The following is a 25,743-nucleotide window of genomic DNA, read 5'->3' as shown; positions in this document are numbered from 1 at the left end:
TGTAAGTTTTAAATTGGCAGCCACGTTGCCTCTGGAAAACGTGGCAAGCTGCTTTGTGGGTATTTCTAGGATATCACATCAAAGCCATTGGGCTTAGGGGAGGTGAGAACTCCAGTAAAAAAATCCCATCTATCACTCAGTGCTTGGTTCTTAACCTTTTACATACCATACACGTATCCCCTTCCACAGGGTTTATGGCTGGGTGAGGTCAGTAAATCACTGTGCCCATCCCCAGCAGCAGGAAAGCCTGCAGCAGGGGGGAGTTTGACATTCTTCCATGTAAGTGAGCTATTTGTTTGCTTGGGTGAGCAGCCATTCAAAAGTCAGCTCTGCTTTAAGGTGCAGCTCAAGAGCTTATCAGCTAACAAGGAGAAGAGACCACTGCTATTATTACCCAGTGCTCACAAAGAACAACTGATGTGGCATGGGATGCAGAACAGAGGCAGCCCTGGCTTTCAAGAGCTTCAGCTCTGAAACAGAGACAGGGAAGAAAATGCTTTGCTGTGCCAAGAATAGGAAGCCCACTTATTATTAAGTCACTTCTCAAGGATAATGCAAAATCAAGAGCTCTCTGGGAGATGCTTTGCGCCGTACTTCATATCACCCAGAAGTTACAAAGGATTATTCAAATCTATTGTGACAATAGGTCCTATTTTTTACTACTAACAGGACCTAAGGGATAACTTTTGGATTATTTCTTATTAATGAAACCAAAAATTAAAATAAAAAAAACCCTCTAATGTAAATAGGGGCTTGCATCTGGAACTTGTAAACTGCTGGCTGGCAAAAGCAAGGGGAGTTACAGAGTTACAGAGCAATCTTTGAATTTGCCTCACACCGTTCACTTCCTCAGCTTTCTCTTACACTGCCAGATACTTACTATATTTAGTCAGCACTATTTTCTTTTGATGCAGCTAAACACAGCACAAGTATTCTCCCAGTGCCTTTGAAGACAATGTGCTGTACTGGATCATAGCAATTGGAAAGAGAAACCCTTTAGAAATGAAAAAGAAATCAGTCCTGGCTTTGCTCAGGAGGCAAACGGCGTGCAAAAGTGGGCACACAGTGAGAGAGAAGGGAAGGCTTTCAAAATCCCTCATCCCAAGCTAAGCAGACCATCCTAGAAACACTGCTGATGCTCCTTAAAACAACACAGTCTGTGCATTTCTCTCAGTGACAGCCCGCATCCACGAGAGCAAAAGTACTCCTGAAATGAAGTTGGCTTTGTGCTTAGAACACTTATGGAGGAGAAGCAGACTGCAGACAGGTGGTGCTGCCACCCATCCCTGAACCAATTCTAGTCTTACGCTGTGAGGAACCAGTTCAGAAAAATACTCTATGATTTGTACTCTTGCTTTTGTTCTGCATAGGAGAAAATGTAAGGCTGGAACACGAGGCATTTTCTGCATGTCCAGCAGTCCCTGATGTGCTCCGCAGCCCTTCTTTATAGACCTTCCTGTAAGTGTGATTATCCAAACAGGGATTCAGAGACCAGCTGCATCATTATCTTCTAGAGACTGAGGTAAAATTCCAGGTACAAGTTAAATTTGCCTTTCTGAGTCCCAGGGAAGTTTGAATTGATCTCTCAAATAGAGAAGAAAAACATCTGACTGATGGACTCCTACAAGGAGAGAAGAGGAGGAGCTGAGGAGAGCAATTCCTCCATGTACCAGCATCAAAAATCAGGTAGCCAGCTAGTGACTTATGAGCAATTAAGTTACTAAAAGAATGAACTGTATTAATCCAACCAAAGCTGCTTCTGGAATGATCTTTTTGAAGAAAAAGAAAAAAAGAAAAAAAAAAAAAGGCTATGCCTTGGATTTCTGTAGTGTGAAGGAGGAAACACCATCAATACCTTTTCTCACTTGGATTCTAACCTTACCTACTTTGGGGCCATTGGTGGAAGACTCCATGAGTTCTTTTCACCAGAGGCAAACAAAACTTGACACAAATTGCTGCCATTTCAGCACATTTCTATTTTTCCCTTGACTTGAGTGAAGTTTTTAGAACATTGGCTGGTCAGAGTGCTCCAAACCACAGCCTTTCACTGAAGTGCCAGCATGCTCTTCTCAGTTAATAATTATTTGTCTTCAAATGTTACCCGAAGCAAAAAGACCCACTGAGCTGGCAAAGCTCTGGATGCAGAAGCCAAGGCTATGGCCATTTCTTCATGCTGTAGGCCTGTAGGCTTCCTGCCATCAAGGACGAATCCAACTGCTGACAAAGACACGTGCAGGCAATGCCTTCATTTTTGTTAACAACTAAATAATATTGGCATCCCAAGTGTTAACCTCCAGTCTTCTTGTCCTTGTGGCTTTGTCTTTGAGAGAGAAGTAGAGCCTACAGAAAAAATGTAATTCTTCTCAAGTCATCCCACTAAAAAGACTGCTGAATCTAATTGGAATTCTTAAATGGCAGGACAGGAGCCCAGCAGCTTCATACCCTGCCCTGAGCTCCGAGCTCCTTCTGTGAGCTGAACCAGCTTTGGTCATGCCTCAAAGGTAGCCGAAACACATTGCACTTAACGAGCATCCACAGCACCCTACAGCTCTGAGCACAGCACGAGGTTCCAAACCGTGGTTCCAACCCATAGCTCTTCCTTGTAGGCTTTTTGCATTCACAGTCATTCTGAAGAGTGATGAGTTCAGAAGAGAATGTTTTTCTTCTTTATTCTTCTTCATCAGCACTGTGCCCTACTTTTCTAGAGAAATCTCACCCCTGTGCAGAGGTGCTGCACGTTCATGGTCAGCAACACTTTCTTGCTGCCTGGATGAGCCTTGTTCAGACCCTGACCTGGACTGCATTTCACCCTGAAGAAACACTACAGCAAAGAAGCTTATCAACAAAAGAATTCTTATACCATGCATTATCTTCTAGAGAAGCAAAAACCAAGCACGTGTTCTGAAGCCCATCTCTAGTGCACAAGGAATCCACAGTTAAGCTTTGTGCAGTTATCACTTACCTCTGTCACCTGTTAAGAAACCCCAGCTGCTATTTTGCCATTCCCGTGACTCACAAATACACAACATATTCCAGTCTTGGAACCTTTTTCAAACCTCTTCACACATGAGCTGCCTAACACATGGTTTTCTTTCAAAATGCTTCACAAGAATGTTGGCTAACAATCGCTCTGAAGAATCTGGCAGTAGCCTTGTGGGTAATTTATAAAAAGAATAAGCAGTGAAATAAAACAACACTTTGGGGCCAATTTTTTCTCTTTTTGCTGAGCCTTGTTGGCTGGTTCCCTTCCTTCCCCTCGTCCTTCTGACTTGTTTTTGTCTCCAGGCTAGGACGTGGCAGCAAGCATGGCCCAAGGGCAGAGCCCATGAGGGATGCAAGGAGGGTTTTGGAGGCTTTCTACAAAGACAGATGGGATGTGTGGGGAGCAGGGCTGAGCTGTGGTCACCTGTTTTCCCAGAGGGAAATGATGCAGAGTGAAATGCAGTGACTTGTCCAAAGCTTTTTGAGGATGGGAAAGAAGCTTGAAACAAGGCTGAGCAGCACAGAGCCCTGCATTACAGACCCGTACCAAATCCAGATTTGTGCTTAGTGGTGTGGGTTCACCAGGAAGCAGCCGACCAGGAGGCTGCGTGGGAAGGGAGTGGAGTGAATACTGCTTTTGCTAGAAGCAGATTGCTTTGCAAATGCATTTTTTGCTATATTTCTGCAGCATGGCCAAATGAACAGAACCACAAGATATCTAAAAGCACCAATGTGTTTATGTGACAAGATGATTTTTGCAGTGGAGCCTGTGCTCCAGAGCCTGCTCCTTGCTGTAGCAAAGTGAAACCAAGCCATTGCCAGGGATGCTGTGGGACATTACAGGGCTCCTTCCTGGCCAAGAAGTGGCTGGCAAGCATGAAAATGTCCCTGCTTGTCTTCTCATTGTAGCATCCTAGTGTCTGCATGGCATGTAAGCACTACTTGGTGAAGTGCTGTCAGAAAGCTGGTGAAGCATTTTCACCATACAAGGTTACTCAGATTTAAATACTGTATATGTTTATACTTGGCAACTACCAGCCCTGCTAAAGCACCAAAAAGGGGCAGGGTGAAGGGAGCACATGTATCAGCTCAGCTGCCAGAAGCTGTGAGCATCTCCTCACACATTTTGCCCGTTTGTGCTCCAGCGAGCAGCGTGCTCAATGCAAATGCTGCACTCAGCAGTGACAAAGCTGAGAGCAGAGATCTTTGTTCCTAGCTGGCTTGTGCCTCTCAGCCCTTCGGCACAGCAAAGCAGCTGATGGATGGCTGCTGTGGACAAGAGCTTGGAAACACCCAGGGCAGCGAGTCAGCACATCATGGAGAGAGAAACAAAGCAGGGCAGAGGCTTGCAGCCTGCCTGATCCAACTTCCCAGCCACATCTCCCAGCCAGAGTGGAAGTCTCAGGCGGGTGGAGCCGTCTTTGCTCTGCTTTTCACATGATGACAAAAAAAATGTTGTTTTCTTGAGATGAGAGCAATGGCTAAGAGCAATTTCAGACGGGGTGTGAATGCCCTGGTGCCTTCCACTGATGTATCACACCCAGCGGCTCTCACTGGTCATTCACAGAGTACACTTTTTCCAGCCCCTGTTCCAGCAGCACGGAGGGGAGAGGTCACCTACATCCCAACCATCACCCATATAACCCAGGGGCACACATAGGTAGCCCAGTCATGCTCCCAGCAGGTGCCAGCTCCACCAAGAGCAGCAGCTGGAAGGAGCAGTCAACGCCTGCTGCCATAATGCCGCAGGGAAAGGTCCCCGTGCACCTCCTGCTGCTTCCCCTGGGCTGGCCCTCAGCTCTGCAATGGGCAGGCGGGAGGAGATGTACCCCCTCTCTCCTTTCCCTTCCTGTTAGGGTTGGGAGAAGGCACAGTACCTTCTGTTGTGGGTCCCAGTGCATCTACTGCTTCTTGGGAGGCTGAATGCAGGGCAGCAGTAGCAGTGGCTGGCAGATGGGGATTGTCGAGGACAGCAGCTGTTTCTGTCTCTTGTCCTGACGCTGCGGGAGCGGAGGGCTCTATTTCAAGCTGAGCCTCTTCAGTGTTTCTGGGTCCCTGTGTTAGTTCAACATCTGGAGCACTGGTACTGATTATAGCATCTGGGACAGAGGTTTCCCCTGAAACGCCTGTGACCAAGTGTGATGTTGCGTCAGGAATTTCCTTCTCAGGAGCACTGGAGGGCTCACCACTGTCCAGAGACGTGGCAGCAGTGTCGGTGCTAACAGCAGGCAGCCCAGGAGTTTCCCCACTGCTTTCGTGGGCTGTGGATGTCTCTATGCCAATCTCAGGAAACGCAGATGTTTCACCACGGGCTTCCTGACCTGTGGATGTTTCTACACGAATTTCAGGGAAGGCGGAACTTTCCCCACTTACTTCTTGAGCTGTGGATGCCTCTATGCTAACCTCAGGATAGGCAGATTCTTCACCCCTGGCTTCTTGTGTGGAAGTCTCTATGGTAATCTCAGGAAATGCAGATGTTTCCCCACTGGTTTCATGGACAGTGGATGTCTCTATGGTAATCTCAGGAAATGCAGATGTTTCACCCTGGGCTTCTTGACTCGTGGATGTTTCTATTCTAATTTCAGGAAAGGCAGACGTTTCACCGCTGATTTCATGGACAGTTGAAGTTTCTATGCTAATTTCAGGAAATGCAGATGTTTCTCCACTGATCTCTTGAATTGTGGAGGCTTCTATGGTAATCTCAGGAAACGCAGATGTTTCACCCCGGGCTTCTTGACTGGTGGATGTTTCTATTCTAATTTCAGGAAAGGCAGAACTTTCCCCACTGATTTCATGGACTGTGGATGTTTCTATGCTAATTTCGGGAAAGGCAGACGTTTCTCCACTGGTTTCATGGACTGTGGAAGCTTCTATGGTAATCTCAGGAAATGCAGATGTCTCACCCCTGGCCTCTTGACTGGTGGATGTTTCTATTCTAATTTCAGGAAATGCAGACGTTTCCCCACTAATTTCTTGAAAGGTGGATGTTTCTATTCTAATTTCAGGAAATGCGGATGTTTCCCCACTGCTCTCTTGTATTGTGGATGTTTCTGTGCTAATTTCAGGAAAGGCAGACGTTTCCCCACTAACTTCCTGAATTGTGGATGTCTCTGTGCTAATCTCAGGGTATGCAGATGTTTCCCCACTGGTTTCTAGATTCGTGGATGTTTCTACACTAATCTCAGGGTATGCAGATGCTTCCCCACTGATTTCTTGACCTGTGGATGTTTCTATACCCGTTTCAGGGAAGGCAGATGTCTCACCACTGATTTCATAAGCTGTTGATGTTTCTGTACCACCTTCTGCAGACGTTCCCCCACTCAGGTCTCCAGACGCAGAGCCCTCACCACTTGGCCCAAAGATATAGGGAAAAGTGACAGCTGTTTCCCCACCCAGCTCCTGTGAAACCGTTGGCCTTGTCACAACTTCTACTAAATCGGATGTGACTAAAGTGACTTCTGGAAGTCCCGAGACCTCTCCACTAATATCAGTCACTGCTGAAGGTTGTCCACTTAGATCTGTGGCTCCAGAAACGTCTCCACTGAAATATGGGATCCCGGATGGCTCTCCGCTGATGTCTCCCGTTCCTGAAGGAAGCCCACTAGACTGCACAGCTCCAGACCCTTCTCCAGATAGTCCTCTGTCTCCAGAAAGAAATCCACTGATTTCCATCATCCCAGAAGGTCCTTCTCCCACCTCTTGTGCAACTGATGTCTGCGTTACAACTTCTACCAACGTGGTATCCACGAGAGACACGGTAGGAAAGCCTGACGTGAGCCCACTTTCCTCTCCAGATGCAAGGCCACTGGTGACTTCAACCCCAGAGATTTCTCCACTGCTCTCAACTTCTCCGCTTGGAAATCCACTCATCTCAAGCACTCCAGACGCGCTCCCACCGAAGTCAATGTGTCCCGAAGGCTGACCGCTGACCTCTATGCTCCCAGACACCATGCCTGATGTCTCTCCTGAAGGCAGTCCGCTGATCTCCAAGATCTCTTTTGCTTCTGCTTCTGCAGTTGACGGGGTTGTCACTTCTTGGAGGCTGGTGCTTATAAAGGTAACGCCTGAGATCTCACCACTTCCATCAACACCAGAGGTAAGGCCACTCACGTCCACCGGGCTGCTCACCTCGGGTATGCCAGATGGTTCCCCACTGATGTCCAGTCCTGAGGGAAACCCGCTGAGCTCAGGCACCCCAAAAGGCTCTCCACTGAGCTCAGGCAGCCCAGAATGTTCCCCACTGAGCTCAGGCAGCCCGGAATGCTCCCCGCTGAGCTCAGGCACCTCAAAAGGCTCTCCACTGAGCCCAGGCACCCCGGAATGTTCCCCACTGAGCTCAGGCACTCCAGAATGCTCCCCGCTGGCTTCAGCACCCGAAGGCAGCCCTCTGGCCCCACTGCTGTCCCACTCTGCAGATGGAAACCCCGACAGCTCTCCTTCACCACTGACTCCAATTGATCCTTTTCCCTCCTCTTGCCGTCCCGGTGCTGCTGTTACAACTTCCACCAAAGTGGAATCCACAAGGGAGACAGTGGGAAAACCAGAAGTGAGCCCACTTTCCTCTCCAGATGGCAGGCCGCTGATGAGCTCAGTGCCAGAGATTTCTCCACTAAATCCAGAATGCAGACCACTGCTTTCAGCTCCAGATGGCATCCCGCTAACTTCTGGTATCCTCGAAACAGACACCGATACCTCTTCCTCTGCAGAAGGTAAGCCGCTGGTATCAACAGTGCCAGAAGGCAACCCGCTCACGTCCCCTGAGGGAAGGCCACTTTCTCCAGGTACAAAGCCACTGCTCTGCAGGTCTACAGATGGTAATCCACTTTCTCCAATCCCGGAGTGCTCTCCACTCAGTTCAAAACCTCCAGAAGTTGGTTCTCCACTGGTGTCTGGGGCTCCAGATGCTGAAGGTTCACCACTGGCTGGGTGCTCTCCAGACTCAGGGAACTCTCCAGACACTTCAGGGATGGGAGCACTGGTACTTGTTTCCTCTGGTATTACAGTAGCTGGAGGAAAAGCAGATGGTCTCGCTGGAGAAGGAGGGAAGAGAGAGAGGGAAATAGGACAACTAGTTAATATTAACAATTTCCTAATTTACCTCCAAACTGACATCTAATAACATCACATTTGGGATAAAGGGCTCTGTCAGAAATCCTTTGATGCCCTCTAATCTGCTAATGAGGATAATGTCTTAAATAACTGTTACACACAAATTGCTGGGAAACTGACAGAATACATCAACTTCTGGCATGGGACAATGGCAGCTGTGACAGTAATTCCCAGGAGCCAAAATAAAGCTACAGTTTTCTTTGACATGGCATGTGGAAGAGAAGTTTGGTGCTGCCCTGAGCACATCTTGGCTCTGTCCTCTGGGCGTGGGGTCAGTTTCTAGGCTGCCTCCTGGACACACAACGTATTTTGTGAGATGCTCTGGCAATGTAAATGTTGGTCTCCAACAGCTATGCTGGCCAATGCCATTCCGGTAGCACAGCTGGTCACACAGCAAAAAATTCTATATACCTGTGTAGCTCCTCCTGTGGAGCTCCTCCTGTTGTACCTATGTACACAACTAATTTGCTAATAAGGTGAAAAACACAAAACAAACACAAAAGAATATGGGACTGCCTATCAGTTCACAGCCTGTTCCACAGTAATGCGCAAAACCAGCGGAGCAAGAAGTCCTTCCTTCAGTTTAAATAACTGAAGTTCCTTGGTCCCACACTTTCTCTGAGACTCAGCATGCCCTTCCCGTCCCATTGCCTCCACTTTAAGGTAGCCTGTGGAGGATGACGTGTCCCTAAGGAGCACTGTGTGTCTCGAGTGCCTTCACACTTGCCAGCACACTCCTCTGAAATGCACCTGAAGCTGTTACATGAAAAGCTAACTCCAATGAAGAGAGCCCTCTAATTCCACCTTCCTCCTCAGCTGCATTTGGAAGGCCCTTCCTTCAGCAAGGACACAGTCAGTTTATTTCAGAAGTGCTCTGGTTCAACAATACCAATCATGACTCAAGAGATGGTGCCTGGCCCACCTGAGAGCAGCGATACGTCGGTTGGGAAGACCTCTGTTCCCCAGGCTGTCTGATTCTCAGGCTCAGCAGACAGCTCTGTCTCCACAGTTGTCTCCTCCCCAGAAGGTATATCCTCCACTCCAGGGATCACTTGGGTTACCATCACCTCTTCTTCAAAGGGTGAGGTCACCCCCTCCTCCTCCATGGATGGCGGAGCTGGAATAGAAAGACACAGGACAGAGTGTCCAAGAGCTCATAGTCCCAGATGAAGCAGCTCCATAAGTGATCCAGATACCAAAATAATAAGCCATGGTGAAAAAATACGCTGGGCTCCTGATACTGGGAGACAAGCTGAGCAGAGAAGTGGAGGCAGAGGGAACCGGGTGAGATTTTCCCTCTGAGGCATTATGAAGGCCAGCTTGGATGGGACCCCAGGCAATCTGATCTAGTGCTTGAGTTAGTGGGTGGCAATCCGGCCTGTGGCTGGGCGGTTGGAAGTGGATGATTGCTGAGGTCCCTTCTAACCCAAGCCGTACTATGACCAAGTTAATAAAGTAAATACACAGTTATGAGGATGTGCTTCTGAGGTCCGAAAAGAAGCAAGGCTTTGGTGAATCCCACTTAGCCTTAAGTATGACCCTGATGCACCCATGCAAAACCCCATTCCCTAAGGAGGAAGGACCTAGCAGGGATGGGACAGTACCTCTGAAGCAGAAAGCATGATGCCGTGACAGAGGGTCAGGAAAGCCCGTCTGGTTGTAATGCTGGTAGATGGTCCTCACACCAGGTGCATCCCCCCCACAGCCAGGACGGGGGCTCACGATGGGGTACCGCAGGCTGCCGTCAGCCAGCCACCCAGGGTAGCACCTATCCAGGCCCTGCTTCCAGGCAGCGTGGAGTTGCCCAGCAGAGGCCAGCGTGGCATTTTGGCTTGCACAGTACAGCTGAGCTTCTTGGAAGGTGAACTGCTCTGGCTGGGTCGCAAAAAACACCTCACCTGTGGGCCGATAGAGAAGACAAGCATGAGCCTGAACCTCACCACCTCCGGCATCCCGCAGTGTGCCTGCCCAGCACTGCTGTTACCCACACACGGAGGAATGGGGGCAGCATACCCTTCAGCCTGTCGATGTAACAGTACACATCGTAGGTCTCTGAGGCCGGGCGCATGCCGTATGAGCGCACACCCGGGGAGCTCTCTTTGTCTCCTGCACAGTTGCTGCGGGGATTCACAATGGGATACCTGACAAAAGAAGAGAGGAGGTGACCCACAGTCAGCTTTATGGACTCTGGGCTGAAGGATCTCAGCATACTTGGGAACAGCACATCATATCTTCCCATTTAGAGGTGCTCGGTAACCCCAGTGTGACTTGGAAACCTGCACTTACAGCTTAGGGCAGTGAATACAAACTTTCCTCCATTTTTTCATACATGTCAGCTCACTGTGAAATTCATCACTAATCACACAGTTTAGGAACAGACTGAGAAGAACGAGTCTATTGGCCACTATATGATGAGACAACTTTAGGCTAGGACAGCTTTAACTGCAGATAAACAGAGCAGCAGCACAGACCAGAGGGAAGCCTCAAGTTCATAGAATGGTTTGAGCTGGAAGGGACCCTTAAAGGTCATTTAGTCCAACTCCCCTGCACTGAGCAGGAACACCTACAGCTGATCAGGTGCTCAGAGCACCGTCCAGCCTGACCTTGGGTGTCTCCAAGGACGGGGCATCCATCATTCATTTCACAGAGATGTATTCCCTTCATCGATACGGCTTTACCTGACCGTCTGGTCCTGCAGCCAGCCAGCATCACACTGATCAAAGCCAGCCTCGTAGGCAGCCTGGAGCTGCTCAGGAGTGGCAATAACGGCGTTGTTCTCCAAGCAGGCCTGTTGGGCTTGGACGAAGGAGAGGGCGTATCTGCTGGTGGCAGCACGGTAGTGAAACACCACGCCTGAGGAAAGAGGAACCATGGTGAAACAGGGCACTAGGAACCCCCAGACTGAGATGTGTCACCAGATAGGATCTTCCCAACAGCAATGCAAGGATCACTCCTGCAAACTCACTTGGATGGAGATCCCTCGTTCATTGAGCTCTGCTGCATTATAGAGTGATGTTCTAAAACCTTCCTGGGATCTAGTTCCCTCGACTTTCCCCTCCCCAGATGCATAAGGGAATGCAGAGTACCACCACTGCTGCCATCAGACATCTGATCCCCATCCTGCTTATGATGAAGAACCCACAGCTCCCCTCCAAGGCCCTTCCATCCCACCCATGGTGGAAGCATTCAGCCTGCAACTCCAAGCACCCAAACAGGCCTGCAGACCTCTAGAGATCTGGACATCCTTTGTACTGGCAGAAGATCAGACTATTTTCAGACCGTTTTTAGGCTTCTTGGAGTGCTGGTGACTTACCAGTGGGGGAAATGGGCTGCCTGGGAAGGAGGGCAACATCAGGGGCTGCTGTCACTTGCACAAGATGATCTTCTACAGTGAATGGTGAGGCAGACTCCAATTCTGGCGTGGCAGTCACTCCTATGGCCACCTCCACCGAGGTCACCTCTGCCATTCCAGTGGTGAAAGCAGTGTCTGAGACTGATGTTGTGACCTCTTCAGGCACAGCCCATACCCCTGTCACCTCCTCTGTGGTCACATTCACTTCCCCTGGGGAAGCTGTCTCTACTGTGATGCCGGTGGTGAAGAGGTCAGGCAGAACGGTGAAGGCTTCATACAGCTCAGTGGCAGTGGCTGTGATCTCCATGGGCTTCAGGGTAGCAATGCTGCCACGGGCCTCCTCCTCTGTGGCATTGCGTGGCAGGGGCAGCTCCACCTCAGTCTGTGTGACGGTCTGTATGGTAAAAGCACTGCCCAGCTCGGTCCCAACCTCATCGGTGAACTGTCCTGGGATCAGAGCCTCAAAGTCATCACCTACATTGAGAGACAAAGCAAGGATTGCAGGACATGGTCAGTCCAGCAAGGTGTGCAGTGCTGGTGCTGTCGTGGAGGGGGAGATGAGAGTTTGCTGGCTCCAGTGGCAGCAGGGCATGGAATCACAGAATCATGGCATGGTTTGGGTTGGAAGGAACCTTAAAATACCGTTTAGTTCTGACCCTCTGCCGTGGGCATCTTCCACTAGATGAAGGTGCAAAGCCCCATGCAGCCTGCTCTTGGATAGTCATGAGTTGGAGGCAATGACTCACCCCGGCTCCCCAGCTGGAAAAGCAGACGGCTTTCCCCGTTCCCCCAGCTCCCGTTCCCGGGAGCACCCTGCACAAATCCGAGTCTGCACTGACCTCTAGTGCCTGTCGCAAGGAACTCAAGGTGGCATGGGAGCAAGGAAAGCCTCTACAGCAACTTTGAGCCTGAGGAAGGCACAGAGATCCTTAAACTAACTGCATGAAGTCACACCTGGATCACTACCTTCCTGCTCTGCTCAGCTCAGCTGGGGACCTAGGAACTCATCACATAAATGCAAGCTACCTCCACCACCGAGACAGCTGAGGTCACTCAATGCAGCAAACTTAAACAAATGCTTTACTCCCACCTTCCTCCTCCCAAATCACTTTTCTGTATGAGTCACGTCCTTTAGGACAATATGCTTGTTGACATCCCACTGAGCAGGTCAGCCTGCAGATGGGGACTGAAAGAGCAGCACTGAACCGAGCAGGTCAGGGAAGGATGGCAATACAGCGAGGCAGGTCTCAGCTGGGGAAGGAGAACTAACAAGATACCATCAGGCTTTGCCCATAATACTGCTGTCCCCACTCTATTTATTTCCAATTCCATTTTCCTGCTATTTCATTTAAGCCAGTACCTCTCAGATCTTAAAGGATTCAATAAATTAGCCAGAGATGCTCAAGCAAGGACTGGCTGTACTCAGCAATTTTGAATGAATGCCCTGAGATAACTGGAAGGCTGTGCTGTGGGAACACAGGTCACATAGATAGATACCAAGAAGCCTGAGAGCTTTTACAGGGACAGATACTTGAGCCTCCTGATGTACAGATCATACTTATATCTGGGCACAATTGGTTTGAATGAAAGGGCTTTCAGAACATACTATTTTTGTAAAGAAGGACTTCTACATGAATGCTGTCCCCTCTGGCTGCCTAAGCTGATCGTGCGCAGCTGCGTTCGTCCTCTCCTTGCTGCAAGGAGAAGAGTGCAGGCAGGAGAAAGAGGGCGTAGCGGGGACGCTCTGCACTTCCCAGGCACGATTTTGCCAGAGGCTGCTGCACTCTGATTTATCCCAGCATGGACACTCAGATGTGTGTCTGCACTGCGTCACAGCGCTACACAGGGTCAGGTCTGTTCTCTTTTTCCTTTGCTTCCATCTCCTGCACTCAAAGTCCTCTACATGGAGCACCTGAGGTTTGTTCCACATCTCCTGAACTGCTACTTGGACAGACATCCATACACTTCTGGGACTCTTTATTTCCTACCTGAACATGAATACATGAAGAGCCCAAGATCAGGTGCCTTTGCAAAAATAAATAAAGAAATAAACAAAAATCAAAGAAGCAAGAAGCTTCTCTGCCTTAGTTCAGAGAGGGTCTATCATAAAGGTAAGTATCATACAGGGAGACTAGAATGCAAGTGTTTGGAGGCACTGGCTAACGAGGGCAGGTGAAACGGTGAGCTGCAATCTGTCTTTTTTATTGGTGTGCCTTCTGTGCTGCTCTGCAGTGACCAGAAACACTGAACCACTACACCACTACCTGGGAGTGCCTGAGATGAAAAATGACCAGCAGTGGAATACTTTCCTCCCCCATCTGCCTGTGTGAATTACTATAATTATTTTAATCCATGCTCCTAGACTGCATTAGTGAATGGTTTTGAAAGAAAAATTGGAGTAGTCCCATCTCGTCCCCATTCAAACCAGCAGACAAACATCGGTGAAGACCGTGATGGAAACGCACTAGGGATATGTCCAGGTTAAGTGAGCTGCAGACAAGGAGCTCCTTGTCGTTACGTAGGCAAGGAGACATCACTCAGAGCACTCACCACTGTAGCAGATGGCATCGTAGCGGGAGCTGGGGTGAGGGTACCCCGTCTGGTTGGCAGGGTTCAGGTAAACGGTCCGCACGCCCACCAGGTTCCCTCCGCAATTGGGCCGTGCTCTGGAGATGGGGTAGCGAACGCTGCGGTCAGCCAGCCAGCCTGCACTGCACACGTCCATGCCATCCTTCCAGGCCAAGTACAGCTCGCCCGTGGTGGCCAGGCGAGCTCCCAAGCTGTGGCATTTGTCAAAAGCTTCCTGGAAGGTGAACTTCTCGGGGGAGGTGGCGTAGAAGACTTTGCCTGCAATCACAAGATCCATTAGCACAGGGGTTAGCTGTTGAGTTTAATCCCAATTCCCAACCCCAATTCCCAATCCCAATTCCCATTCCATCTTCTTCCCACTCCTGAGTCTGGATAAAATGAAAGTCCTGTGTCCTACAGCTTAACTGCAGCCTCATGTTGGTGATTATCTCTAAAGATCAGAATAAAGGGGGTCTTAGGGAGTAAATTAGTTGGAGAAAGACTTCCTTAACTATCTGGAGTCAAAGGGCCAATTTCAATTCTGATGTGCTGAATAATTCAGTGGATCCCTGTTGTGTGCATGGTGGGCACTTCTGGAAATCACATCCTGGAATGGATGGTCAGAGACACGTGGGATGGCATGGCTCTGTGGGAGGCTAGACCAACTGCACCCTCTATGCTGCATTAATCATTTAACACTAAAATTATCCAAGGTCTTACAAATAGAATGTAGAGAACATTTGGCCTTGCTGGGGGATGTGATTTCCAACTTTAAATTGTCATCTTCTAGGTCGTTTGTGCCCTGCTGTCTAGACTAGGCACAAGCAGAGCATTGGCTGCTTCTGCATCTAGTGAGAACCCCCAATCACCTTGCATTTGCTCTGCATAGCAGTAAACATCATAGGTTTCATCTGTCTCACGGACACCGTAGGTCCTCACTCCTGGAAACTCATCCTTGTCACCGTAGCAGCGCTCCCGAGGCAGATGGATGGGGTACCTGGGGGACAAGGTGCATAGAAGCAGGATGGGGCAGCAGCACAGGGCTGGAGGAACTAGCATCCTGCTTTCCCTGTGACAGTCTTGAGAACAAGCCAAACACATTAGAGTCCAAGGTGCCCACGAATGGGGACACAGGATTCAGCATGGTTGAGCCACACTTGTGGATTTTCTTGGCATTTCCCAACTGCTTCTCAACCATACTCCAGCAGTGGCTTTGTTACAAATACCTTCCCTAAAGTGGCTTTTATCCCCCCTTACCTGACAGTCTGGTCAGCCAGCCAGCCGGCATCACACTGCTCGTACCCATCCTCATAGGCAGCCTGCAGCTGCTCAGGGGTGGCAATGACAGCACTGTTCTGGATACAGGCCTGCTTTGCCTTCTCGAAGTTCAAGGTGTACCTTGTGGATATTGCTCTGTAGTGGAACACGACGCCTGGAAAACACAATGGCCATCATGGACACGTCTGCTGGAGGGCAACCAGCCCCTTCACCTCCAAAGGAGTTAGGGATTGAAAGAAAGGGGAGAAAAACAATGAATTATTTGTACTGGTGGTGTAAGTTTGAGCATCCTAAGATAAAGGGTGACTTGGTGGAGCTTGCAGAGCACATGACATTTTATACCAAGGCATACCACTTAAGGTCTGTAGATTTTCTGAAGGTATGTAAGTTTTGTTTTTTGTTGTTGTTGTTGTTTTAATAAACAGGACTCTATACAAAGGATGGCTGTCTGTATGCTCTGGTCTGGCACCAGTTCAGTGGAAAATTCACCAGGAGGCAATGAGGGGACTGTGATGTGGATACTCCAGTGCATGAAACCAGCAGAAGCCTGCTGGTTTTTCCTGTTGTGGTGGAAGCTATCCTCCTGGCCTGCATTGAAAGCAAAACCCTTGATAAAGGTCAGGATTGTAGGAACCCTAACTTTACTTATTTTATTCACTTGTTACTAGAATGAGCTTTGGGGAAAAAAAATTCAGAACAGTCTAATTGTCCAGCTGAGGGCATCACTTCTCCTGCAGTATTTGGAAGAATTAAAAGGCTTTGCACTAGCCCTGCTCCTGATTCACTCCTCTGAGCAATGGCCCAGAATATCCAGCTCCACCTCCTGCCAAGACATCATCTTGCCGTCTCTGTAACTCACCTTGTCAGAGGAGTCAGTTTATTGGCATCATATTCTGCCATGAGTCATTCTACTGTTTTGTTTGCTCTGCTGGAATAAATACTTGGCCCAGGGCTTGTGCTCACCTGCACTTGGCCTTGTATGACCTGACCAGAAGGGCTGGTGCTTATGAAGAGAGCAGCACCTTCTCTCCTTTCTGCCCAGGCCAGATCGTGGGAGGAAGCAGCAAAGGCAGGGTCTCACCTTTCACCAGGACTTCTATTGTGTCTTGTCTGTCCTCAATCCCGTACATCACTTCACAGCGATAAATCCCCGTGTGGTTGGATCTCAGCGCCTTGATTTCCAAGGTGGCGTCAGTAGGGATGGCGGGGTAATTGGGCAAGGAGATCACCTCTCTGTACTCTGCATTGAGCCGGATCTTCCCACCGGTGGCCACTAGTAAGACGATCTCTGTTTCGTTGGAAAGCTTGCTCCATTTGATCCGTGGGGTTAGCAGAGCGCTGGTGTCCTCTTCCTCTGGGATGTTGAAATAGCAGGGGATGTTCAGGGAGCTTCCCAGCACAACACGCAGGGGAGACTGCTCAGGTATCTTCACTTCCAGGCCATCGCTACTGTCTGCCAGTTCCCAAACAAAGCAAGGGTTACATCAGTAATGCACTTCATCCTAAATATCCAGAGCTTCCATATGCTGCAGTGCCTCTGTCTGCTTTGAGAGCCTCCTACACCCACATATTCAAGTGTACCCTTTTTGTCTAGTCTGTTGAAAAAGCCTTGCAGAAACGGAAGCTACAACATGGAAGCTACAAGCCTTGCTCCATGGTTGCTCTTGGGAGTTGGGAGCAGCGCCAAATGTGGGAATGAATGGAGTGAAGGGGCCTCCTGCAGTGTGGCTGCTGTCCACAACATGAGATCACAACTGATAGGGCAGAAGAAAGGGGGAATGCTGAAATTCCCTTGACTTCCCCACAAACCCATGTTTGACTGAACTGTCTCCCCATCCTCCCAAGCACAATAACAATGACAGATGGTGGCATTGCACCCATCCAAAGAAGGGCCCCATGCATACACAGAGCAAGTCTTGGGCACACCTAGAGATGTCCCCATTTGGTGCTGGGACCAGTGTGCAGCACATTGCTCAGTGCTGGCTCCTAGCACCCTGCAGCACGTACCTGAGAGCTCTGCGGAGGCAGCTGTGGTGATGGCTTGCAAACACACAAACACTAGTAGTAGAGTGGTCATAGTTTACCTGCTGGGAACAACACAGGGAAAAAGGATTTATAACAGCTGTATGTGTAGAGGGGAGCTGTGGGTGATGCAGTGGGACAGGGCAATGCTTTCAGCACCAGCTCACAGCAGGAGCTGCCCATGACCAGCATCTTCCATCCAAGCCAACATGGCTCTGGGACCAGATGTCTGGATGCATTTTGTACACCTTAAAGGGAAAACTGTCCCCATTAAATGGAAAAAGCAAAGGTTGCAATGCTTTAGTTCCACTCACTGCAATGACAGCATACACAGACTTACATGCAAATGGATCCTGAATGGATATAGGGAATCCATACAATGTAATTCTAGGCCTTGCAGCCCCATACAATAAATATCTTGTCAGGATCCATCAGCTAGTCAGAGCAACCTGATACTTCAGAAAGCTTATGAAAAGAAAAGAGCATCCTACAGACACTGAATGACAGAAGCAATATAGGCTAGACCAACTAAATTAATCCTAAACGGATTATCATTCATAATAGTTCTTCTGTACCATATCATTAGATATAAAACAGCTGCAAGTGCTGAAGTTGGTTTTAATATTTCCAGTAAAAACTGTGTCCTCCAGCAACACGACACTGTTTGGCACCACATTTCCCCTGTGACTCAGGATGGACCACACCTTCTGAATCACTGGAGTTTCCTTTGAGGTCACCTGTCCAAATATTGGCCACTTCTCTTCCGTGATCTAGAAAGATCCCAGCTGGCAGGGAATGTCCTGAGTATATAACCTATCAGTCTAGAAGAAAGGGCCTCCAAATAGCATCGCTGGCATAATGTGTGGCCAAAAAAACCCCTCTTCCTGAACAGTCCAGCATTAGCCTTTTGATGCTGAAAAATTGACCTCCATGCACACATTCATTTCAACATGATACATCACAGAATGGCATCTCTGTGAAGTCTCTAGCTAATAGAGACAGCTGTACTGGAGAAAAACAGGACAGAACAGGGCTCTGGACCACATTGGCAGAGAAGCTCTTGTAGGGCTATGTAACCAGACATATCTCAGTTTCTGTTGCCTGTAAGTGCCAACCTCAAGGACAAACTGAGGAGTTGTGCGTGTGTGTGTGTGTGTCCTTTTAGCTAGGAATGACTTATACATGTATAATCAATTTACTAGGAACAAAACAAACCACAGCCATGGTACTGGCCATCAGTAGGGGGAAACAAAGACAGATGTCATGCAGTAGTGATGCAGAAGAGGCCAAGGGATTTGGCACCCAGAAGCTGGACAATAGCAGAGACAGAGCACGGGATGGTCTGGGGGCAGAGAAGTGCCTTCTGCTCCTCAGAAGCAAGAATTGGAAACACCATCTGCTATGGACAAACAGAATGAAATCAGCCACACTCAGGAGTCCTTAAAGAGCTGGCTGCATAAACTGCTGGCCCGCTGATGTTCGTTTTTAATGTGTGCTGGAGCACTTGGGCAGGTCCTAAACACTAGAGCACCGTGCCAACAGTCAGCAGTGACACGCAAAGAAGAACCTCCTGGTTTGACTGGCATCAGTTGCAGGCAAAATAATGGAAAATCTGATACTGCCTTCAGTTCACTAAGCACTGAAGAATACGTACCATATCTATTTTAGCTGAGGAACTTGCAGAGAAAACAGATCAAGATTCCATACTTAATATTGTTGGTTGGTATAATTCTAAGTCTGCCTGATAAATCTGCCTTCATGGTTGTAACATAATGTAATTAGATTTTGATAAGGTTTGACTTTCATGGGGTTCTGTGCTATGAGGATGAATAATATTGATAATCATAGAAACACGAAGTTGGAAAAGATCAACTAGTCCAAGCATCAACCTCAGCAAAGGCTCTTTAATCTAACAGAAAGGCGTAACAAGAACTAATAGCTGGGAACCATATGCCAATCAAATTCAAATGGGAAACAAAGCCCACATTTTAAACATGGGCTGATGGATCACTGGAACTGGTGCCAAGGGAAGCAAAGGAGTTTCTATCCCTTGGTAGTTTCAAATCCATACTTGGAGACCTTTTTGCAAGATATGGCTTAGGCAAAGTAAGTTACTGGGTTTGATACAGAGATAGCTGGGTGAAGTTTGGAGGGTCTAGATGCCCAGGAGATCAGCCCAGAATGATTCTTTCTGACATAAAAATTCATGAATACAAATATATCAGTGTTCCAATCTCTGCTCTTGTATTATTCATCTTGCCTGGCTCTAGGCAGTACAAAGAACCATGAATATCATGCAAACTTTTTAACAGCCTTATAGAATCGAAGGCAAACTCATAGTGTAAAGTTAACTGCTTTTCCTGTTCAGCCTAAGCCAGCCGTCCCTCAGGTCTGCCCAGGAGAGGCATCAGGACGGAGAAAGAGATTTAGGGGTAAGCTGCCAGCGGAGGAGATGGATAAGGGCTTAATCTGTATTTTAGAGAACATCTCCAGGTTACAGATGAGTCACTGCTAACACATGAGGCATGGCAAAGAGCTTGAACAGCCTCAGCATTTTTGCATACCTTTAAAGTTTTGGGACAAGCCCATGCACTCCTGGACTCTCTCAAACTCTATGCTGATCTTTCACATGGAAAAATAGCCTCGTAAGTTAACAGCTGAGACAAACAGTATCTTCACAGCTTGCTTAGCTGCAGGGAAAAAAATCCAACCTCCCTTTATCCAATAGAAGCCCAGAAGCAATGCTTTTCCCTGCGAGCAGCAGTTAAACAAATCACAGTAATAATATTTTGAGTGTATTCTTCCAATACATTGACTCCCTGCCAGTAAGAAACCCAGCCTACTCATCAGGGTGCTGTTTCCAATGCTGATCTCCATTTCACACTCCCTGTAAGCATGCCAAAGAGATCTGGCCCTGAGCCTGCACACAGCACTGGTTGGGATTTGCAGCATTGGGAGTGCCTCTGACTCTTGTTCCATTTGTATGGCAGAGATTCCATGCTGTAACGTTTGCATGTCTCCAGTGGGATGGCCAAGTGCACGATAATGAGCAAAGTGCTGCTTCAAGGGGCGGTTCTGGATTAGTATAAGTAAAGACAACAACCTGCTGACACAACACCAGTAGTGCAAATGATGGAGACGTGGTCTGCACAGCTCAGGAAAACGGGTCACACTCCTCAATATCTAAACCAGACCATGCAACATGTGCCTCAGAGCTGATGACTGAGAGCTCTACTGCCTATCCGATCCTGCTCAGGATCCTCCTGATGGCCCCAGCTGTGGCTGAAGGGATAAGGAGAGAAGTGGATCTGAGCAACACACTGGGGATACAGCCAGTGCCTCTCCCCTGTGTGTCATGAATAACACAGGTTTCTGGCAATAACTTTATCTGGCTGCTTTAACAAACGAACCTGTCTTCTACCGAAAGGTGGGCTGCTAAGCCCATAGAAGCTAACAGGTAATTGCTGACAAACTCAACTCAGTTCCAAGTTCCTTATCTTCTAGTAGAAAACATCACTTGGAGGAAAAGTTCTGCAGACGCTTTGGTGGAGCTCTCCCTAGGGTGTGCACTAAGACTGGACAGTCCTAAGGCTAAGAGAGAATCATTTCTGCAGCTCACAGCCTGACACACAAGGAACTGTGATCATGTTATGCTTTCTACAAGGTCCGTGCTACAGAGCACCTTCTAGTCCTGCAAATGACTTTATTGCAAAGCTCTAATTGCTTTTGCTGGGAGAACAGCTACAGCAAGCAGCTTTTGTGGCAGGAGGACGGGAGGAGGTGGGACAAGTGATACAACATCACAGGTATCCCTTTGCAGCAGGAAAACCATCCCAGCACAGGGCACCAAGCAGCAGAGCAATAATCCAACCAAACTGCCACAAAAATCCCAGCTATCCTACCTGCCCTAAGCAGCGACCAGCTCAGCCCAGGCCAGTAAGAATTCGGGAAAAGCTCTTGCCTTTCCAAAAATGACAGAGTCAGGAAATGCTGGGAGGCTCTGTATGTCTCTGCCCCAGAGAACAACCATCTCTTTTACTGAAGTTTCTTGCCACTTTATTTTACTCCTTAAGGCCATGCTTCTGTATCAGGTTGTGTGCAGACTATCCTAAACTGGCATATAAATATGTTTATTTGAGAACCTAAGTGTGTGTGGAGCAAAGTGTGCACATATGTGCAGACAGGTTTAATCCCTCACTCTTCCAACCCTGTCCCCAGCTTTTCAAAGCAATGAAGAATCTGGAGAGAGCAAGAAAAAGAGAAGTCACAGCAGTCAAAGTCCAACAAAGTGCCTACACAGTAAGTCTGTACAGTGGAAAATAGCCAGATGGCCCATTTGCAGCAGTCTAACTTGTTTGCTTGCTGGAAAGCATTTTCTCCTCTAGTTTATTTTAATTGAGCCCCATCTGCAGTTTCTCCCGTGGCCTTTGCTTGTTCCATACCATGTTAATCACTCTTGTTGCAATTAAATTTATTTTCATCACCCTTAATCCTGCTGTTGTCCTTTTTTTTTTTTTTTTTGGAAGAATCACTTCAAGCTTCCTTGTTTCTCAGATTTGGAAGACCTTTAATACACTTACGTATTGTTTCTGGCAGCTAATAAAATGCCACTCATTAACTACAAGATATGCCTGGGCATAAGAGCGTTTCCAAAGACAACATTTCCTTCAAAACCGTGGATATAAAGAAGCTCCTGAACAAGACTCAAAACCAGCACTTCTTATTTAGCCTTGTGTTCTCTCTTCTCAACTGGTTTTCCATCCCCTGTTTGTTCCCCATTAGGGAAAACAGTTTCCCTAGGATACCTTCATCTAGCATGATTATTTTCAGGCCCCAGCTGTGGGGATGGTGAGGTTTGAGGAGGCACCATCACCCAGCAGGCACCAGGAGGGCTCTCAGCTCTACTGGGACAGCGTGCCCAATGTCTGCCCAAGAGTGGTTTCTCCTCTCCCACGTAAAACTACAGACCGTTGCTCTATGATCTCCGTGAACAAACACCTTATTGTCCCTTCTGCGTGCTCCCAGCCTCTGTGCAGCACTGAGAGCTTTTCTGTTAAATATACCTCAGCCTGGTCCAGGAAAAGGGAGGGAAGGAAGGGGGAAAGAAAAAAAAAAGTGAGGGGGGGGTGGGCAAAACTCGTTTTATTTCTTCTTCTTTTTTTAAACAAGGCAAACTTTGGAACCGAAATATGGTAATAAATGCACTCCTGTGATTTTTCATGTTTTTTCAGCTGTAAAGAAAATAGGAGAAATATTCCATTTTGTCTGGCTTCCAAACCATTCTGAGAGTAAGGTCTTTATGCACAGAGCAGCCTGGATGCTGCTCCTGCCTGCTCTGTTTCTGAAATCGTCCCTAGAACAATAACCTCCTTTTTCCCCCAGTCAGAAAGACACAGGGCATAACTGCTCTGATACTGTGTCATCCAGGGATGGAATCCTTCACGCCAACGGTTCTGCAGCATTGGTTCCTTGGATTGCCACAGGAGATGACAAACTGACAGCAGAGAGGTGTGCTTCGTGCACAAGGCAGAAAACAGATTTTGGTTCTGAGTTATCCCTTCTCAGTGTCACTACGGCCTTTCCTTCAGTAGAATCTCCAGCCTGTTATAATTTGGCTGTTTATTTAACTGCATTGCACTTATACTACAGCAAGAGCCAAAATACCCAAGGATATGTGGACAAGCCTTCAGCAAGTAAAATCCAAAGGAAATCTTAGAAACACCTGAACAGTTGAATGCTAGATCTAGTTATCGACCCAAGCTCAGACATACAGTCTGCAACTAACCTTCAGCTGAACACAAAAAGCTTTAGAAGCATTTCTCTCTCTCCTGGTAACTACCACAGAATGGCTGTCATTCTCCCCTGATTTATACTGGTTTTACACTACATCACCATTAATTTCAGCAGCACCTCTCCATCAGAAGTAAGCCGAACATAATGGGCCTTCTGCTCCAGAATAGCATAAGCCCATGCCATCGGCCACCCAAAAACAACCTGATCTCACAGAAAAACCAGAGCTGGCTGTTACTTGCAACACACACTGGCAATTTTCCTGACCCTGAAAGGGCAGACATGTCTGTTGAGGTGAGACAACAGCTGGAGTCTCTCACGCAAGGTACAGCATTGGCACTAAGGTAGAGCTGCCATGCTCTGTCTGCTCAATATGGAACAAGAGCTGCATTAAACAGCACACAGAGCCTCTAAATTCAAGGGAACAATGAGCCTTTGAGGCTCACTGAAGCTCCTACTCAAAACTCTCACTAGTCCAGGTGAAACAGATGTCTTGGCTGAGAACCTTCATAGTGTGGCTCAGTCATTTCAAGTAGCAGAGCCTGGAGCACCATTCCAACTTGAAGTCCAGCTTTTAGAGAAGAGAGGATGATTATGCTCTTCATAAAGCCTCCTTAGGACCTGCTTCTTCTTGCACTGCCATGGTAATCGGTACTCATCCCTCAGCATGCAAGGAGGAATGTAACCCACAAAGAATAAATGGAACTTGGAAATGTCTTTCCTCCTAGATATGTCATCTGTGGAAACGACTGTCACCCAGTCATTTATTTATTTGTTTTTTGGAAGCAGAGGCATGTAAGCCATTATAACCTAGAGAACGTACGTAACAATCTGCAGGTGCTTGGTGGACCTGCCATCAGCCTTGAGCAATTCTCTCTGAGACACATGGAACAAAACCACCAAAACACAGAAGAAGGCACTCAGGACACCAGAAGCTTCCAGCACGTCACGTGTGAAAGTTGCCATGTTCCAAGGAATCTGAGAACAGGCTCTCCAAGTGACAACGCTTTCTGACGTGAGTGCTAAACAGGCACGCTCGTTCTCTGCAGTTGCTGTGAGATAGAAAAGAAGTAAAGCTCAGCTGGTGGACAGCAGCTATTTGCTCCATCTAGGGGATGGCTCATTGCTTTGCTGGAGAGCATGAATGGTGCACATGCTATGCTGGAAACATTTACTTGTACAGAATTTGACTTTGTACTTGTTTTATGAGTAGACTGAAACTTCGCTTGTGCCTGTGGGATTTTGTTTCAGTACAGAAGCCATAGGCACAGAGACATAAGCCTAAAGCTCTTTGCTGGCTTTACTAGTTACTGTCCAAGTCTGGTATCTGTTAATACTCTGCTACCCCAAATTGCCCTGGAAATGTGGTGTGAAAATTCCCTTAATGAGGCACTGGGCAGGGCCAGAACAGACATCCTGAAGCTGGTCCCTGGCATATCATCTGCACAACTTATGAAGACTTTTCCTTTTGCTCAAGGTAGAAAAAACATCAAACTAGCATGGAAAATCACAGAACAAACCTAAGAGATTTGAGGGGAGAGCTAGATTTCATGTGGCATGCATGGCTTTAGGGCCTCTGCAATAACTGCATTTTGAATCATGCTAACGACAAGGAGTGTGATCACGTTCCTGGTTGGTATCATTGTAATACTGTGTGTAGCCTTGGCTTGCATTCACATGTGAATATGCACCACATGTAGGATATAAAGGCTGCCATTACCTCCTATCTAAGATACCTCCTTTTGCTGTTCTGCAGAACATCATGACTTTTGCTGAAACCGTCCATGCTGTAAATGCACACAGCTGGTAACACCAACCACCCTCACACCACCATCCCACGGACACAGAGGTGACAAGTGGGCAATCACTTCCTATCTGGTCTTTGCTTTACAATGCACTGCATACCCTTGGTGCTTGACTGTGGAAAAAAACAACCTCCTATCCAACCTGGAGGAAGAGCTTCTAGCTTCATGACGGGTTCAGTTTTGGCCTCTTTTTGCTCCCCATTTTCTCTTTCCAAAGTTGGCACCTGAAAGTTTTCTCTGCATTAATTCCAGACATTGTGTAAACACTGTGCTTAGATTTACTTAAATGAGGCTGTTTCAGATCTAGCCTTCTTCCCAAATAGATTTCCTGTCTCATAAATTCAAGACATGCACAGCTTAGTTTTGCTAGGAAGGTGGAATCTCGACTTGTTCCTCTCTTGGAGGTGATCTAGGAGACAAAAGGGCAAATGGCATGGGAGAGGTCCAGGGACTTTCTGCTTACTGGCTGGGAAGGGGAGAGTCCTCCTACGAGCGGTGCAAGAAAACATTACTGCTTGCCATAAACAATCTGCAACTTTTGAAATCTAACAGTTTCTTGGCAATTTTTTTTCCCCAGAACTCCAGATATATTTAATTTTTTTGACACAAAGCACTCTCTTCCTCCTCAGCAGATTGGTCTCATTTCCAAGGGAGGGAGAAAAGATTATTATTTGTTCCTGTTTCCAGATGCTCCAACTCTTTGTGACTCTCTAGAGTGTGTATTCCTTGTGCAGGCAAGCAGAGAGTCTCCGGGGAGAGAAGGAGCCCTTCCTCTTTTATTCACAAGCCTCTAATCACCAGCTTACACCAAGGACTTCAGATACCCTTTTCAACAGC

The 25,743-nt window shown here is 47.8% G+C and overlaps 1 protein-coding gene across 1 annotated transcript in view; it reads right to left on the bottom strand.

Annotated features, from left to right (window-relative positions):
* Positions 1-25,743, bottom strand: part of ACAN (aggrecan) — a 43,851-nt gene that overhangs the window by 8,127 nt on the left and 9,981 nt on the right. The window contains exons 2-12 of the mRNA XM_048956610.1: positions 17,297-17,373; positions 16,371-16,742; positions 15,269-15,443; positions 14,881-15,008; positions 13,994-14,290; positions 11,405-11,917; positions 10,770-10,944; positions 10,105-10,232; positions 9,696-9,989; positions 9,014-9,208; positions 4,860-8,012 (exon numbers count right to left, since the gene is read on the bottom strand). Coding sequence (XP_048812567.1) covers positions 4,860-8,012; positions 9,014-9,208; positions 9,696-9,989; positions 10,105-10,232; positions 10,770-10,944; positions 11,405-11,917; positions 13,994-14,290; positions 14,881-15,008; positions 15,269-15,443; positions 16,371-16,742; positions 17,297-17,366 — 5,500 coding nt within the window. The 5' untranslated portion in view covers positions 17,367-17,373. The remainder of the gene's footprint in view (positions 1-4,859; positions 8,013-9,013; positions 9,209-9,695; positions 9,990-10,104; positions 10,233-10,769; positions 10,945-11,404; positions 11,918-13,993; positions 14,291-14,880; positions 15,009-15,268; positions 15,444-16,370; positions 16,743-17,296; positions 17,374-25,743) is intronic.

This window comes from Lagopus muta, chromosome 10, assembly GCF_023343835.1.
Source record: "Lagopus muta isolate bLagMut1 chromosome 10, bLagMut1 primary, whole genome shotgun sequence".
Taxonomy (NCBI): Eukaryota; Metazoa; Chordata; class Aves; order Galliformes; family Phasianidae; genus Lagopus; species Lagopus muta.
The sequence above is the reverse complement of the archived record's forward strand: the minus strand, read 5'-3'. Positions and strand labels throughout refer to the sequence as shown.